This window comes from Prorops nasuta, unplaced genomic scaffold (assembly GCF_024137725.1).
Source record: "Prorops nasuta isolate Cenicafe-Biocafe unplaced genomic scaffold, Cenicafe_Pnas_1.2 PNAS00005, whole genome shotgun sequence".
In the NCBI taxonomy this organism is placed as follows: domain Eukaryota; kingdom Metazoa; phylum Arthropoda; class Insecta; order Hymenoptera; family Bethylidae; genus Prorops; species Prorops nasuta.
In genome coordinates, this window is record NW_027116802.1 from 4,273,027 (window position 1) to 4,287,030 (window position 14,004).

The following is a 14,004-nucleotide window of genomic DNA, read 5'->3' on the forward strand; positions in this document are numbered from 1 at the left end:
GGAAGAGGACTATTCCTAGTGGCAAAACTGTCCAATATCGATATATATTCGATATGGAATTCATACCAACCCTGTACCCTTTTCTCCATCAGTTGGAGAAAGACAAACCATTATTTGGAGTAAACCCGTCATCAGAGGAGGACGTACTGACAAATATCCAAATTATTTTTCTACTTTTCATACTTGCTTAATTTTTTTAAGTTTTAAGAGGGACAAGTATAGGACAAGGCTGTCAACGAGTAAGGCTTAATTACCTGTCCGTTTACTTAAGTCCACATTTATTTAAATAATTTCAATGATAGGCAAATTTACTTTTATTACTTTCATTCATTGTTAATTCAAGTACAGGTGTTTATTGAGAAGTGGACACTCGAGTGTCAACTGGCTCGGGCTGATCCTCCTTCAACGACTATCAACCCTTACTTACTTTATCCTTATGGACTCTCGACGTTGGCTCATTAAGTTCACCTAATAGGGGTCCATCTTTATTGATGTGTAAATCGTTTCCTCGACGTAGTAGTTCTTCGTGTGACAACTCGGATCCACACCAAGGGACAAAGAAAGTAAGGGTAATTAGTCACTGAGGAGAGTATCAGTCATGATCTGGTTGACCTTTGTGTGAATTAACATTCACGCTCGAGAGGAGGAAGCTTTTCAATTAACCGCTGGAAAGAAGTAACAATTTCGTTAGCTTCTGTTTTCATTCACTTTTTGTAGCATGCTTTATTAATTTATATCTTTGTCTGTCCTTGAAATTCCTAATTAGAATCTGAAATGTGGGAATATTTTCCTTGAAAATCCTTCCACATTTCGGGTTGAATTCTCGTTTTTTTCCAAATTTATTCTAATTTTTTTGTTTGTTTCAGGTCGAGCGCTAGAGGACCATGGATAGTGACCTCGTATCCAATAACGATATAAACCCCATAACGAATCGACACCTTTCATGAGGTCATTTCCACCCTAGGTTGGAGTGAGTCAAACCATCATTCGAAATCGAGCCGTCGTTGGAGGAAGACGTACAGGCAAATACATTCTTTTCTTATTTCTCATATTTGTTTAATTTATTTTATGTTTTAGGAAGGACTCTTATAGAACAAGGCTACCAAGGAGTAGGAAGTAAACACTCTCCGTTTACTTAAGTCCACATTTATTTAAATAATTTCAAGGAAAGGCAAATTTACTTTTATTACTTTCATTCATTGTTAATTCAAGTACAGGTGTTTATTGAGAAGTGGACTCTCGAGTGTCAACTGGCTCGGGCTGATCCTCCTTCAGCGACTATCAACCCTTACTTACTTTGTCCTTGTGGACTCTCGACGTTGGCTCATTAAGTTCACCTAATAGGGGTCCATCTTTATTGATGTGTAAATCGTTTCCTCGACGTAGTAGTTCTTCGTGTGACAACTCGGATCCACACCAAGGGACAAAGAATGTAAGGGTAATTAGTCACTGAGGAGAGTATCAGTCATGATCTGGTTGACCTTTGTGTGAATTAACATTCACGCTCGGGAGGAGGAAGCTTTTCAATTAACAGCTAGAAAGAAGTAACAATTTAGTTAGTTTCTCTATTCATTCACTTTTTGTAGCATGCTTTATTAATTTATATCTTTGTCTGTCTTTGAAATTCCTAAATAGAATCTGAAATGTGGAAATATTTTCTTTGAAAATCCTTCCACATTTCGGGTTGAATACTCGTTTTTTCAAGTATATTTTTGTTTTTTTTCTGTTTCAGTTGGATCGGGAGAGGACCATGGGTAGTGACCACATTGTCGATTGTCGGCATAAATCCAACACGAACCGACACCAATCATGCGCCATTGCCACCCTGGGTTGGAGTGAGTCAAACCATCATTCGGAATCGAGCCGTCGTTGGAGGAAGACGTACAGGCAAATACATTCTTTTCTTATTTCTCATAATTGTTTAATTTATTTTATGTTTTAGGAAGGCCGCTTATAGGACAAGGCTACCAAGGAGTAGGAAGTAAACACTCTCCGTTTACTTAAGTCCACATTTATTTAAATAATTTCAAGGATAGGCAAATTTACTTTTATTACTTTCATTCATTGTTAATTCAAGTACAGGTGTTTATTGAGAAGTGGACTCTCGAGTGTCAACTGGCTCGGGCTGATCCTCCTTCAGCGACTATCAACCCTTACTTACTTTGTCCTTGTGGACTCTCGACGTTGGCTCATTAAGTTCACCTAATAGGGGTCCATCTTTATTGATGTGTAAATCGTTTCCTCGACGTAGTAGTTCTTCGTGTGACAACTCGGATCCACACCAAGGGGCAAAGAATGTAAGGGTAATTAGTCACTGAGGAGAGTATCAGTCATGATCTGGTTGACCTTTGTGTGAATTAACATTCACGCTCGAGAGGAGGAAGCTTTTCAATTAACAGCTAGAAAGAAGTAACAATTTAGTTAGTTTCTCTATTCATTCACTTTTTGTAGCATGCTTTATTAATTTATATCTTTGTCTGTCTTTGAAATTCCTAATTAGAATCTGAAATGTGGAAATATTTTCTTTGAAAATCCTTCCACATTTCGGGTTGAATACTCGTTTTTTCAAGTATATTTTTGTTTTCTTTCTGTTTCAGTTGGATCGGGAGAGGACCATGGGTAGTGACCACATTGTCGATTGTTGGCATAAATCCAACACGAACCGACAACAATCATGCGCCATTGCCACCCTGGGTTGGAGTGAGTCAAACCATCAATCGGAATCGAGCCGTCGTTGGAGGAAGACGTACAGGCAAATACATTCTTTTCTTATTTCTCATAATTGTTTAATTTATTTTATGTTTTAGGAAGGCCGCTTATAGGACAAGGCTACCAAGGAGTAGGAAGTAAACACTCTCCGTTTACTTAAGTCCACATTTATTTAAATAATTTCAAGGATAGGCAAATTTACTTTTATTACTTTCATTCATTGTTAATTCAAGTACAGGTGTTTATTGAGAAGTGGACTCTCGAGTGTCAACTGGCTCGGGCTGATCCTCCTTCAGCGACTATCAACCCTTACTTACTTTGTCCTTGTGGACTCTCGACGTTGGCTCATTAAGTTCACCTAATAGGGGTCCATCTTTATTGATGTGTAAATCGTTTCCTCGACGTAGTAGTTCTTCGTGTGACAACTCGGATCCACACCAAGGGACAAAGAATGTAAGGGTAATTAGTCACTGAGGAGAGTATCAGTCATGATCTGGTTGACCTTTGTGTGAATTAACATTCACGCTCGAGAGGAGGAAGCTTTTCAATTAACAGCTAGAAAGAAGTAACAATTTAGTTAGTTTCTCTATTCATTCACTTTTTGTAGCATGCTTTATTAATTTATATCTTTGTCTGTCTTTGAAATTCCTAAATAGAATCTGAAATGTGGAAATATTTTCTTTGAAAATCCTTCCACATTTCGGGTTGAATAATCGTTTTTTCAAGTATATTTTTGTTTTTTTTCTGTTTCAGTTCGATCGGGAGAGGACCATGGGTAGTGACCACATTGTCGATTGTCGGCATAAATCCAACACGAACCGACACCAATCATGCGCCATTGCCACCCTGGGTTGGAGTGAGCCAAACCATCATTCGGAATCGAGCCGTCGTTGGAGGAAGACGTACAGGCAAATACATTCTTTTCTTATTTCTCATAATTGTTTAATTTATTTTATGTTTTAGGAAGGCCGCTTATAGGACAAGGCTACCAAGGAGTAGGAAGTAAACACTCTCCGTTTACTTAAGTCCACATTTATTTAAATAATTTCAAGGATAGGCAAATTTACTTTTATTACTTTCATTCATTGTTAATTCAAGTACAGGTGTTTATTGAGAAGTGGACTCTCGAGTGTCAACTGGCTCGGGCTGATCCTCCTTCAGCGACTATCAACCCTTACTTACTTTGTCCTTGTGGACTCTCGACGTTGGCTCATTAAGTTCACCTAATAGGGGTCCATCTTTATTGATGTGTAAATCGTTTCCTCGACGTAGTAGTTCTTCGTGTGACAACTCGGATCCACACCAAGGGGCAAAGAATGTAAGGGTAATTAGTCACTGAGGAGAGTATCAGTCATGATCTGGTTGACCTTTGTGTGAATTAACATTCACGCTCGAGAGGAGGAAGCTTTTCAATTAACAGCTAGAAAGAAGTAACAATTTAGTTAGTTTCTCTATTCATTCACTTTTTGTAGCATGCTTTATTAATTTATATCTTTGTCTGTCCTTGAAATTCCTAATTAGAATCTGAAATGTGGGAATATTTTCCTTGAAAATCCTTCCACATTTCGGGTTGAATACTCGTTTTTTCAAGTATATTTTTGTTTTCTTTTTGTTTCAGGTGGGGCGGCGCCGCCTCCCTCCCCGACGGTGTGCCACCTTGTCGTGGTGGGGGGGCTCACTTCTACAAGATCCCTTCCGATTAGTAAATGATTCGAATTAATTTTCTGATCTTTGGGAATCTTGTAGAAGTGCCAAGAGCACACCACACCTTAACGGGATTCCGTATACCGACATTACAGGGCGAAAACTATTTCGCATCCAGCGTCGTCATTTGTTGACGGATTGTAAAGTTATTACAGGCTTTTGGAAATGCCAGAAGCTTATCTACTAAGTTACGTTAGGTCAATTAACAAGAAATGAAAAAAAATTTTTGTTTAAATAAATAAATTAACATTATTGAGAAACAGCAATTAAATCGCAAAATCCCCCAACGTACTTTACTAGATAATGTTCATACGTTTCCAAAAAGTCCACATAAATGCAAATCCGTCAAGAAATGACGATGCTGCATGCGAAATAAATAATGGAAGAATTTCGTGTTAGCGACTTCCCGAACACGAAATTCTTCCATTATTTATTTCGCATGCAGCATCGTCATTTCTTGACGGATTTGCATTTATGTGGACTTTTTGGAAACGTATGAACATTATCTAGTAAATTACGTTGGGGGATTTTGCGATTTAATTGCTGTTTCTCAATAATGTTAATTTATTTATTTAAACAAAAAGTTTTTTTCATTTCTTGTTAATTGTCCTAACGTAACTTAGTAGATAAGCTTCTGGCATTTCCAAAAACCTGTAATAACTTTACAATCCGTCAACAAATAACGAAGCTGCATGCGAAATAGTTTTTGCTCTGTAATGTCGGTATACGGATTTCCGTTAATGAGCAGTTTCATCCAGGGTGCGGCGACACTTTGCCACCCGGGAGTAGTAATTTCGCTCTATGAGGTTGGCAGCACTTAGCGCTTGAAGCATTTTATTCAAGATGCGATCTCATAGCAAATTTGATGTACAACTAATACATAAGCTGCATATGTATGCGTGTATACAAGTAAATATGAGATATCTGAAATAAGAATTGGAGCAAAGGAGCCTAGCGTGAGAAATAAGTAAGGCATTTAATTTGAATGTAATATAAAAATAGATTTAATATTATTAATTGAAAAGGATGATTTTTCTAATCACTTTATTAATGATATTAAATAGTTATTTGAAATTAAATACACATGAAAATTTAATAATCAGATAAGTTAATATTTTATATTTTGATTGCTATTGCATGAAGAAATTAGTGTTAGCAAACGTTCTCTGTATTAAAATAAAGATTTTATTTCGCAGGTTATTTCAAATGAATATGTCAGATTTTTCTCAATGGTGTGGTGTATTCTATGGTAAACTACAGTGATCCCTCCTTCAATTGATGCACAGATGGACATGGCTAACCGTTTAAGAAGAAGCTATGAAATAAAAAACCTATAAATATAAAGATTGATATGCTGAATAAGTATTAAGTAAGTAGCAATATCATTACCACATGTAAATGAGTTAGAATCCATTGCAATTAATGAGAAAAACATAATATGATTTATTCGGTATAATACACAAGTGAGACCAACATGTATATTCTCACACGTATTAGGTTTTATATGTGCTTATTATCATCTCTGTATCTATTAGGTCATGTGCAAATCAAAATTTGTAATTATTAATATACAAGTAAATACAGAGATGATAATAAGCACATATAAAACCTAATACGTGTGAGAATATACATGTTGATCTCACTTGTGTATTATACCGAATAAATCATATTATGTTTTTCTCATTAATTGCAATGGATTCTAACTCATTTACATGTGGTAATGATATTGCTACTTACTTAATACTTATTCAGCATATCAATCTTTATATTTATAGGTTTTTTATTTCATAGCTTCTTCTTAAACGGTTAGCCATGTCCATCTGTGCATCAATTGAAGGAGGGATCACTGTAGTTTACCATAGAATACACCACACCATTGAGAAAAATCTGACATATTCATTTGAAATAACCTGCGAAATAAAATCTTTATCTTAATACAGAGAACGTTTGCTAACACTAATTTCTTCATGCAATAGCAATCAAAATATAAAATATTAACTTATCTGATTATTAAATTTTCATGTGTATTTAATTTCAAATAACTATTTAATATCATTAATAAAGTGATTAGAAAAATCATCCTTTTCAATTAATAATATTAAATCTATTTTTATATTTCATTCAAATTAAATGCCTTACTTATTTCTCACGCTATGCTCCTTTGCTCCAATTCTTATTTCAGATATCTCATATTTACTTGTATACACGCATACATATGCAGCTTATGCATTAGTTGTACACCAAATTTGCTATGAGATCGCATCTTGAATAAAATGCTTCAAGCGCTAAGTGCTGCCAACCTCATAGAGCGAAATTATTACTCCCGGGTGGCAAAGTGTCGCCGCACCTCATCCAGTACTTTTGTCTAGGGGATTTGGCGAGCGCTCACCGAGCGCTCGCCGCTCACTGAACGGTTGTGCTTCTGGCTGGATGCACCCACTACTGGTGGTCGCACTGGTCGGCCCCTCCCCCACTAGTCCCACTTACTCTCTCTCAGGTTGTCCCGCTAATGGCGCTAATGTAATGTTGGGCGGTGGCGCCGCCATGGAAGCGCGGCAAGGCAGGCAGACATTTCAGTTGTTGTTGCTGCTCTCCTGACCTGATGATCTCTGAGTTGCAGACTGCCCTGCACTGCCCTGAGCCCTGAGTCTGAGTATTGCGTAAAGTCCGTCCGCGTTGGTCCGCACTCCGCGTGAATCCGCGACGACCCGTTAAAAAAAGAGCGCATGGTAAAAGTGTGTAGAAAGTGACGGGCAACACTAGAACAAACCTCATATCTCTTCTGATGTATCATTACAAAAAACGTGACATATATGTTGTATGTATATCTACATATGATTTGATGTAATTTGTTTCTTATACACTTTATGATACTACTAAATAAACCCATGAGTGTTAATTTTTTTTTCTAAATTGACAATGAACGTGGGAAATAAATGGGAAAATGCATGTAGGCTATGTGCAGAACAAAAAAAAGAGATGTTGCCAATATTTGGTACTGAAGGGTTACAGAGAAAAGTAGCACAGAAATTAAGGGCTTGCTTGCCAGTTCTTGTTTACAAAACTGACCCCCTGCCTAAGCAAATCTGCCAATTTTGTGCTGCTAGACTGGATGATGCATATGAATTTAGGGAGTACTGTTTAAGTGTTTATAAAAATATGCATTTAGAATTGTTATCATGCAAGAACATTGAATCTGTGCAAATTTTTTTTAATGCTATGAAGAGTTCACCCGATCCTTGTCAGGTAATACTATCCGCAGTATAATTTATTTTCAATTTTATATAATTTTATATTACTGAAATTTGGTATTAATTACAGGCAAAACTTTGTGTTGAGAGGCCACGGGGCCCACCACCACTAGTTCCTTTACCAATATCTCTACCTCCTGAAAATTCTGTAACCATGGAAGCTGATGAACTAACTCAAAGTATAGAAGATTTGCCTGAATTACCTTGTGAAGTTGAGATTGAGGAAATAAATTCACTAATAGGTACTAATGATGCAATATGTGAATTGGGAATAAAGAGTAATAATTCTAATATAGAGACTACAGATTACAGTCAAGGAAAAAGTCTTATGTCAAAGAAGAACAAAAATGATAAACCAACTAGTATTTTAGAACAGGTTTTAAAAGGTAACCTAACATTAAATGATCGCAAAGATATATCACCTAGAAGTGGCTTAAGCTCTGCATTTTGGTGTTCACCATGTAATATATATTATAAGTAAGTTCATTTTTCTGTAGACTTATTTTCTTCTCAAGAATTTGTCAGAAACTTAAAACTTTTATTTATTGCTATTTTAGAACAAAGGAAGCCTTAACAAAACACTTACAATTATATTGCCCTAGATTATACACATGCCGAAAATGCTCAGTAATATTCCAGTCTGTGAAAGATCTAGCTGAGCATGAGGCAACTGATCATCTTAAAGTGATTTTAGATTGTCAGGATTCTTTGAAAAATTGTGATCAATGCGATCGTAAATTTATTAGTTGGGAAATGTTAAAGCACCATAGAATAAGAGATCATTTAGGGGAAGCTGTTGAAATTGGACATAATACTCATTGCTTTCCTTGCAATAGGTAGATACTATCAGAGGATATACTTAGTAATGTCTTAAATAAATAAATCTTTCTTTCTTTCACAGATTTTTTTATAGTGATGAATTATACAAAGATCATATGGAATTACATAAGTCTAGCAATTATTCTGCAATTTCGTTACGGCCTCCTCATAGTGAAAATAAGCCTCATACAATTAAGATTGTAGAAAAAACAAAACTAAAGTCAGAAAATACGAAGTCCCTAATGTGTCTTACATGTGGCAAAGTAATTTTTAACAAAAAAAATATTTCTTTCCTTTTTTTATGTGCTAACTTTGTTGAATTATTTTTTTCTTAGGTCTGTACTCAACAAAGTGCTTTATCTAATCACATGCGTACGCATGAGCCAAAACGGCATAAATGTAATATTTGCGGACGATCTTTTGGCCTTTTTATTCGTTTGGCTGCTCATCGATTAAGTGAGCACAATCAACAACCTGTGTCTCCTACCATGATGGTAGTAGAGCAGGAAGAAGCACTGAATGCTCAAAGAGAAGCTAAAGAAGCAAGATCCCAAGCAGGAATTCTTCGTTACTCAAATGTAAAAATTTTACTTTTGTTTTATAAACTCACAAAAAATTAATTTATTCTAATAAAATGAATGTAATAAATTACTTAGATATTAAGAAGAAACGACGACATTCTTGACGAAGCACCATCCAAAAGCAAAAAGAATAAAAATGTAGCTAGATGCGGAATTTGCTTAGAATGGTTTAACGATCACAGTACGATGTTGGCACACTTAAAAACACATTCAGACAACTTAAGTTGTAAAACTTATAATAATCAAAAGTGTAAAAAAGCACTTAAAGAAAAATGGCAATTATCAAGACACGAAGTTAATAAAATAATATAGGAATTAATATAAATCACCATTTTTTTTTATTTAATTAGTTTAATTTGATAATTTTGTATTTTACAGGTATCCCATAAACGCAGTAATATAGCCCAAGTTTATCAATGCAACGTTTGTAATAAAGTTTTTGCGGAAAAAAGCTTGCACAAAGCTCATCAAAAAACGCATACGCCGGATAGATCGTATCATTGCTCAAAGTGTAATAAATTATTTTTTAAAGAAGTATCTCTTTTAACGCATCAGTGCAATGGGAATTTTGCGAAAAAAAGTTCAGTATCCAAACAGCAAACTCAAAATAATAGTAAAAAGTATAAGTGCTCAAAGTGCAACGCATCTTTTTCTACTTCGCAATCTAGAAACTCACACATGAGAGTACACGTAGATCATACAGTATGTAGAACCAATGACACTTTATAACTAAAATTAACTTTAATAATGCTTGTATTAATGTACCTACTTTAATTCGTAGAAGAATGGAAATGATACTGAAAATAATTCCATGCCGACCTTAACTCCCGAAACTTCTCTGGAAGTAACAGTGCCATTGATTGAAGCGAATGTTGAAATAAGCGAGGGAAGCCCACTAGCGCCTTTGAAACGAACCTTAATCAGAACTGCTGGAGGGTACGATCAGTCATATTATTAAATGTTTTTTAATTAGCTGGGGTCTTATTTTCATTCGTTTCATAGATATCGCTGTGGTGTATGCCAATCCCCGTTTGTTCTAAGAGAACTAGCAGTAGCGCATTTGCGATCTGCCCATCCTGTGATGCCGTATCAATGTCCTTACTGTAAAAAGAGATTTACGACACAATACACTTTTACACATCATATAAAAACGGAACACGCTGAAGAGCCTGAAAAATGAGTTATATGTAAGGAAAAATTTAGATATTTTTCTTGCCTGGATAAATTCAACCAATAGCCGTGCCTCGTATTTTATCGACCAATTTTCTGAAATAAAGTTCAAGTCAAATTATTATTAGCATAAGTATCTAAAAATTGATGCCTCTGTATTAAATATTAAGTTTTTGTTTAAGATTGATCTTATTAATGAATTTAAAAGCTATTTTTTCTTCATTAAGATAATAATTACATGCTCCTAGAAAACTATTATTATGTGACACTTTATTTTTCATAACGGTCGAGAGTTCATAGTATATTGTTAATCCGTATACTTCATAGCCATCAAGATAAAATAATAGGAGTAATATTAGAGAATTTTTTTAGCACAAAGCCATAAAAAGAAATTTTATTTAATGTAAAAATCCTAGGCTAAGTCATTTAAAAAAATATTATTTTGCAAAAAAATGTGTCTTTACTCTTCTCGTCTACAGTAACATTTTTTATAAACTTTTGAAACTTTGCTTTTCTATAAAATTTGAAACTTCAGCTCCTGAGTGTAATTCAATTTGAATATATAAATATCTGTTGACACACTTAATACTCTAATGAAGGGGTTATATGGTACACATTAACTTTTGATAAAAATAGATAGTTTGTAAAAAAAAATTGTGATCAACCTAAAAGGATGCACTACTTTTGTCTGATAATTTTGAGCATATAACTTGTATTGTTGCTTTTATTATTAGAGTAGCATCAAACATTTACTTGAATAAATGCAATGAATTCTTTACTCCATTAGGAGTACTAGTATTTAGATAGCCAATATGTGCAATAATTCTCAAATAAGTCAATAATTAATTCGATTTCAAGAGTTCAATTTTGCAGCAAGTGGTTGTGGTCTGGAACAACGTTCTTGGCGTTTCAGCTGCTGTTCCAATAAACGTTGCTCTCTCTCTTTTCTTCTTTGCTCCCTTAGCACTTCTGCTGGATCGCCAAACTCTTCAATTGTCTCTCCTTCCCAGCTAACTGTATTTTCCTCCCACTCTTGGAGATCATTCTAATAAAAAGTTGTTTTATAATATAAAGCTTTTAAGGAAAAATTCCATTACTTACTGTTGGTATCGGATCACTAATTACTGCAAATTTTGCAGGGTTAAGCTGTTGGTTTTGCATTTGTTTGTCCTTAACTAGAATTTTCAGTTGTTTTGTGATCTTTGGTGTCATATCCTATATAAAAGATTTATTGATTGTATGAATCAGAGGACTGATTTGATAATTAGCTTATTTACCTCAAAGAAATTAGTCTGTGCTTCTTCTAGTTCAGGCTCCAAAGATTTTGTAGCTTGTTGTCGATACTGGTCAATTTTTGCTTGAATGGGGTTGATAGGTTTGTCAGGAATAACAACAACAGGACTTTCTTCCCAGTGATCCCACTGCTCCAATTCCTTGAGTAAGCATCTCCATAATTACTACCATCCGCGTATAAATTAAAGTTTTTTAAACAAATTGCTTTGCTAGAAATAAAGTAACTACTTTTTTTAAGGTGGGGTTATAACCAATACTATTGACACTCACTGTGTTATTGTTTACAATTGTTGGAAGAACACCTACGGCTGCTAGAGGAATAGCATCGCAAGAAGATCTTCTTCTTCTTCTCAGACAGCACAGCGCGCGTTTAAAAAGACCCAACAAAATAATAAAAAGGGCTTTCAGTCGATTTGCCAAAAATTCAACGGCCATAGCGTCAACTTCGAGCGTCACGTTCTTTCATCGATGAAATAAAACGAAGTTTAAACAAATTTTCTTTCACACCTAAATCATAATGAGCAGAATATAAAACTATTCCTATAGTTTAAAACTTTCTTAGAACATTAATAGAATTTGTTAAGTAGACTAGAATATCGCTAGAGCTATTGCGATTTCTAACCTAACAACGTAGCAAAGAATGGTGTGGTCTGTGGTATCAGCTGAATGTGTAGTACATATATATATGTATATATATGCATACCTGTATACTATCAATACCATCATCCGTGTCATCTGGCTGTATCGGCCGGCATATATATGCATAAAAATAATACGTACAACAAATAACAAAATTTAGTTGGTTTAAGAAACAGTTTATATACTCATTTATTAGTGAAAGTCATAATTAAATTATATTTACATAAAAAAATGAACTATTATTCTTAAATAAAATCTGGAATTATAGGATTAACTCGATAAGGTCCAGGATTTTCGTAAGGATTGTATGGATAAGGATTAAATCCAGGATTGAATTCTAAATCGTAAGGACTTCGATGTACAGGGATTCTATCATATGGATTTGAATTTACTGGTATTCTGTCGTAATAAGGATTTGGGTTTAAAGGAAATCTGTCGTAAGGATTTGAATTTATCGGAATTCTATCGTAAGGATTGGACCTTAAAGGAACTCTGTCGTAAGGATTTGGATTTTCTGGAAATCTGCCGTAAGGATTTGGTGTTACAGGAAATCTATCGTAAACATTTGGATTGCCTGGAGCTCTATCATAAAGATTTGGTGTTACAGGCAATCTGTCGTAAGTATTGCCTGGATTCTCTGGAACTCCTCTGTCAAAGGAATTTCTATTTTCAGGAATTCTTTCGTTAGGACTCGGATTTATTGGTATTCCCTCGTTAAGGCTAGGAGTTACTGGAATTCTATCGTTAGGATTTAAATTTCCTGGAATTCCCTCGTTGGGGTTTGGATTTTCTGGAATTGCATCGATAGGCTTGACCGGCTGCGGTTCGGTGGAGTCATCTACAGAATTTATAACGTCACTCTCAGAATTCTGACAAGTAAAAGCACCGCATCGATTTCTACAGCATTTTTTTATCCCTTTGCAGTCACTGTCAACTGTACAAGTGGATGAACAAACCCAGGGTCCGGTAGGATAAGCGGGACAAGATCCGGGGTTTTCTATAATAATAATGAAGTATTATTTCAATAGTGCTGACAGACATATAGTTAGCAAAGAATTTTTATTCTAACCTGCGGGTTGTTGTGGCTTTCGGGCACTGACAGGTCGTGAACAAACAAAGCCTCCGCAACTAGTGGGACAGCATTTTCCTGGCCCTTGACAATGAAAATCCGAGAAGCAGGATCGCGAACAGATCTGTACCGGTAGCAGTGGAGGACAAACACCTTGTTTCTCTTCAGAATTTGAAGTTTGACTGTTAACTTCCTTCAGGTAAATCGTGAGTAACACTGCGAAGATTATCGTCCACTTTGGAAATTCCATTTTATTCTTCTTTTGTGTGCGAACAGTGTGAATAATATAAATTATAATCGAATTAAACAGCTTTTTACTACAAACAATGAAATATAAAAAATGACCATCTGACGAAGCTAATAGCGCGCTACGCGATCTTCGTCTGAAGAACAAACTTTTCTTGATTGTATATTTATGTCTACCTATCATGAACTGCCCCTCTCTTAAAACATCTTCACACTCGCATTCATTCATCAGTTATCATGTTCAAAATGACTCATTTAAATGTTTCTGAAGGGCAAGCTTCCTGCCGAGTAGTGCTATATGTGTATCTTTGCCACAATTGTTCTGAGAACAAACCCAAAATTTAGGCTCCATATCTAAAAATGTATTTATACGCTTTTGTTAAAGTACAGATAGTTCATGAAAGCTACATGATATTGTATAAAAAAACTCGCGATAAACTTAAGATCAGTCGTGTTACTGGGTCACAACCTCCACGTTTAAGAGATAATATTTTGAACGATCTCTCAGTTAATAAAAGTGAAG

The 14,004-nt window shown here is 35.2% G+C and overlaps 3 protein-coding genes across 3 annotated transcripts; 1 reads left to right on the forward strand and 2 right to left on the reverse strand.

Annotated features, from left to right (window-relative positions):
• Positions 1–7,026: 7,026 nt before the first annotated feature.
• LOC136773286 (zinc finger protein 569-like) lies at positions 7,027–10,355 on the forward strand. The gene is made up of 9 exons (XM_066726843.1): positions 7,027–7,659; positions 7,735–8,141; positions 8,222–8,500; positions 8,566–8,746; positions 8,819–9,061; positions 9,140–9,358; positions 9,443–9,766; positions 9,846–10,000; positions 10,067–10,355. The coding sequence occupies exons 1-9, from the start codon at positions 7,333–7,335 to the stop codon at positions 10,242–10,244; spliced, it is 2,313 nt and encodes a 770-aa protein (XP_066582940.1). The 5' UTR covers positions 7,027–7,332; the 3' UTR covers positions 10,245–10,355.
• A 134-nt stretch (positions 10,356–10,489) lies between these two features.
• Positions 10,490–12,197, reverse strand: LOC136773288 (receptor-binding cancer antigen expressed on SiSo cells-like). Its single transcript, XM_066726845.1, has 4 exons — positions 11,798–12,197; positions 11,512–11,667; positions 11,336–11,449; positions 10,490–11,279 (listed from the first exon to the last, which is right to left on the reverse strand). Exons 1-4 carry the CDS (start codon positions 11,960–11,962, stop codon positions 11,088–11,090), a joined length of 627 nt encoding a protein of 208 aa, XP_066582942.1. The 5' UTR covers positions 11,963–12,197; the 3' UTR covers positions 10,490–11,087.
• Positions 12,198–12,305: 108 nt separating this feature from the next.
• LOC136773287 (uncharacterized) lies at positions 12,306–13,825 on the reverse strand. Its single transcript, XM_066726844.1, has 2 exons — positions 13,236–13,825; positions 12,306–13,163 (listed from the first exon to the last, which is right to left on the reverse strand). The coding sequence occupies exons 1-2, from the start codon at positions 13,708–13,710 to the stop codon at positions 12,412–12,414; spliced, it is 1,227 nt and encodes a 408-aa protein (XP_066582941.1). The 5' UTR covers positions 13,711–13,825; the 3' UTR covers positions 12,306–12,411.
• Between the last annotated feature and the right edge of the window lie 179 nt (positions 13,826–14,004).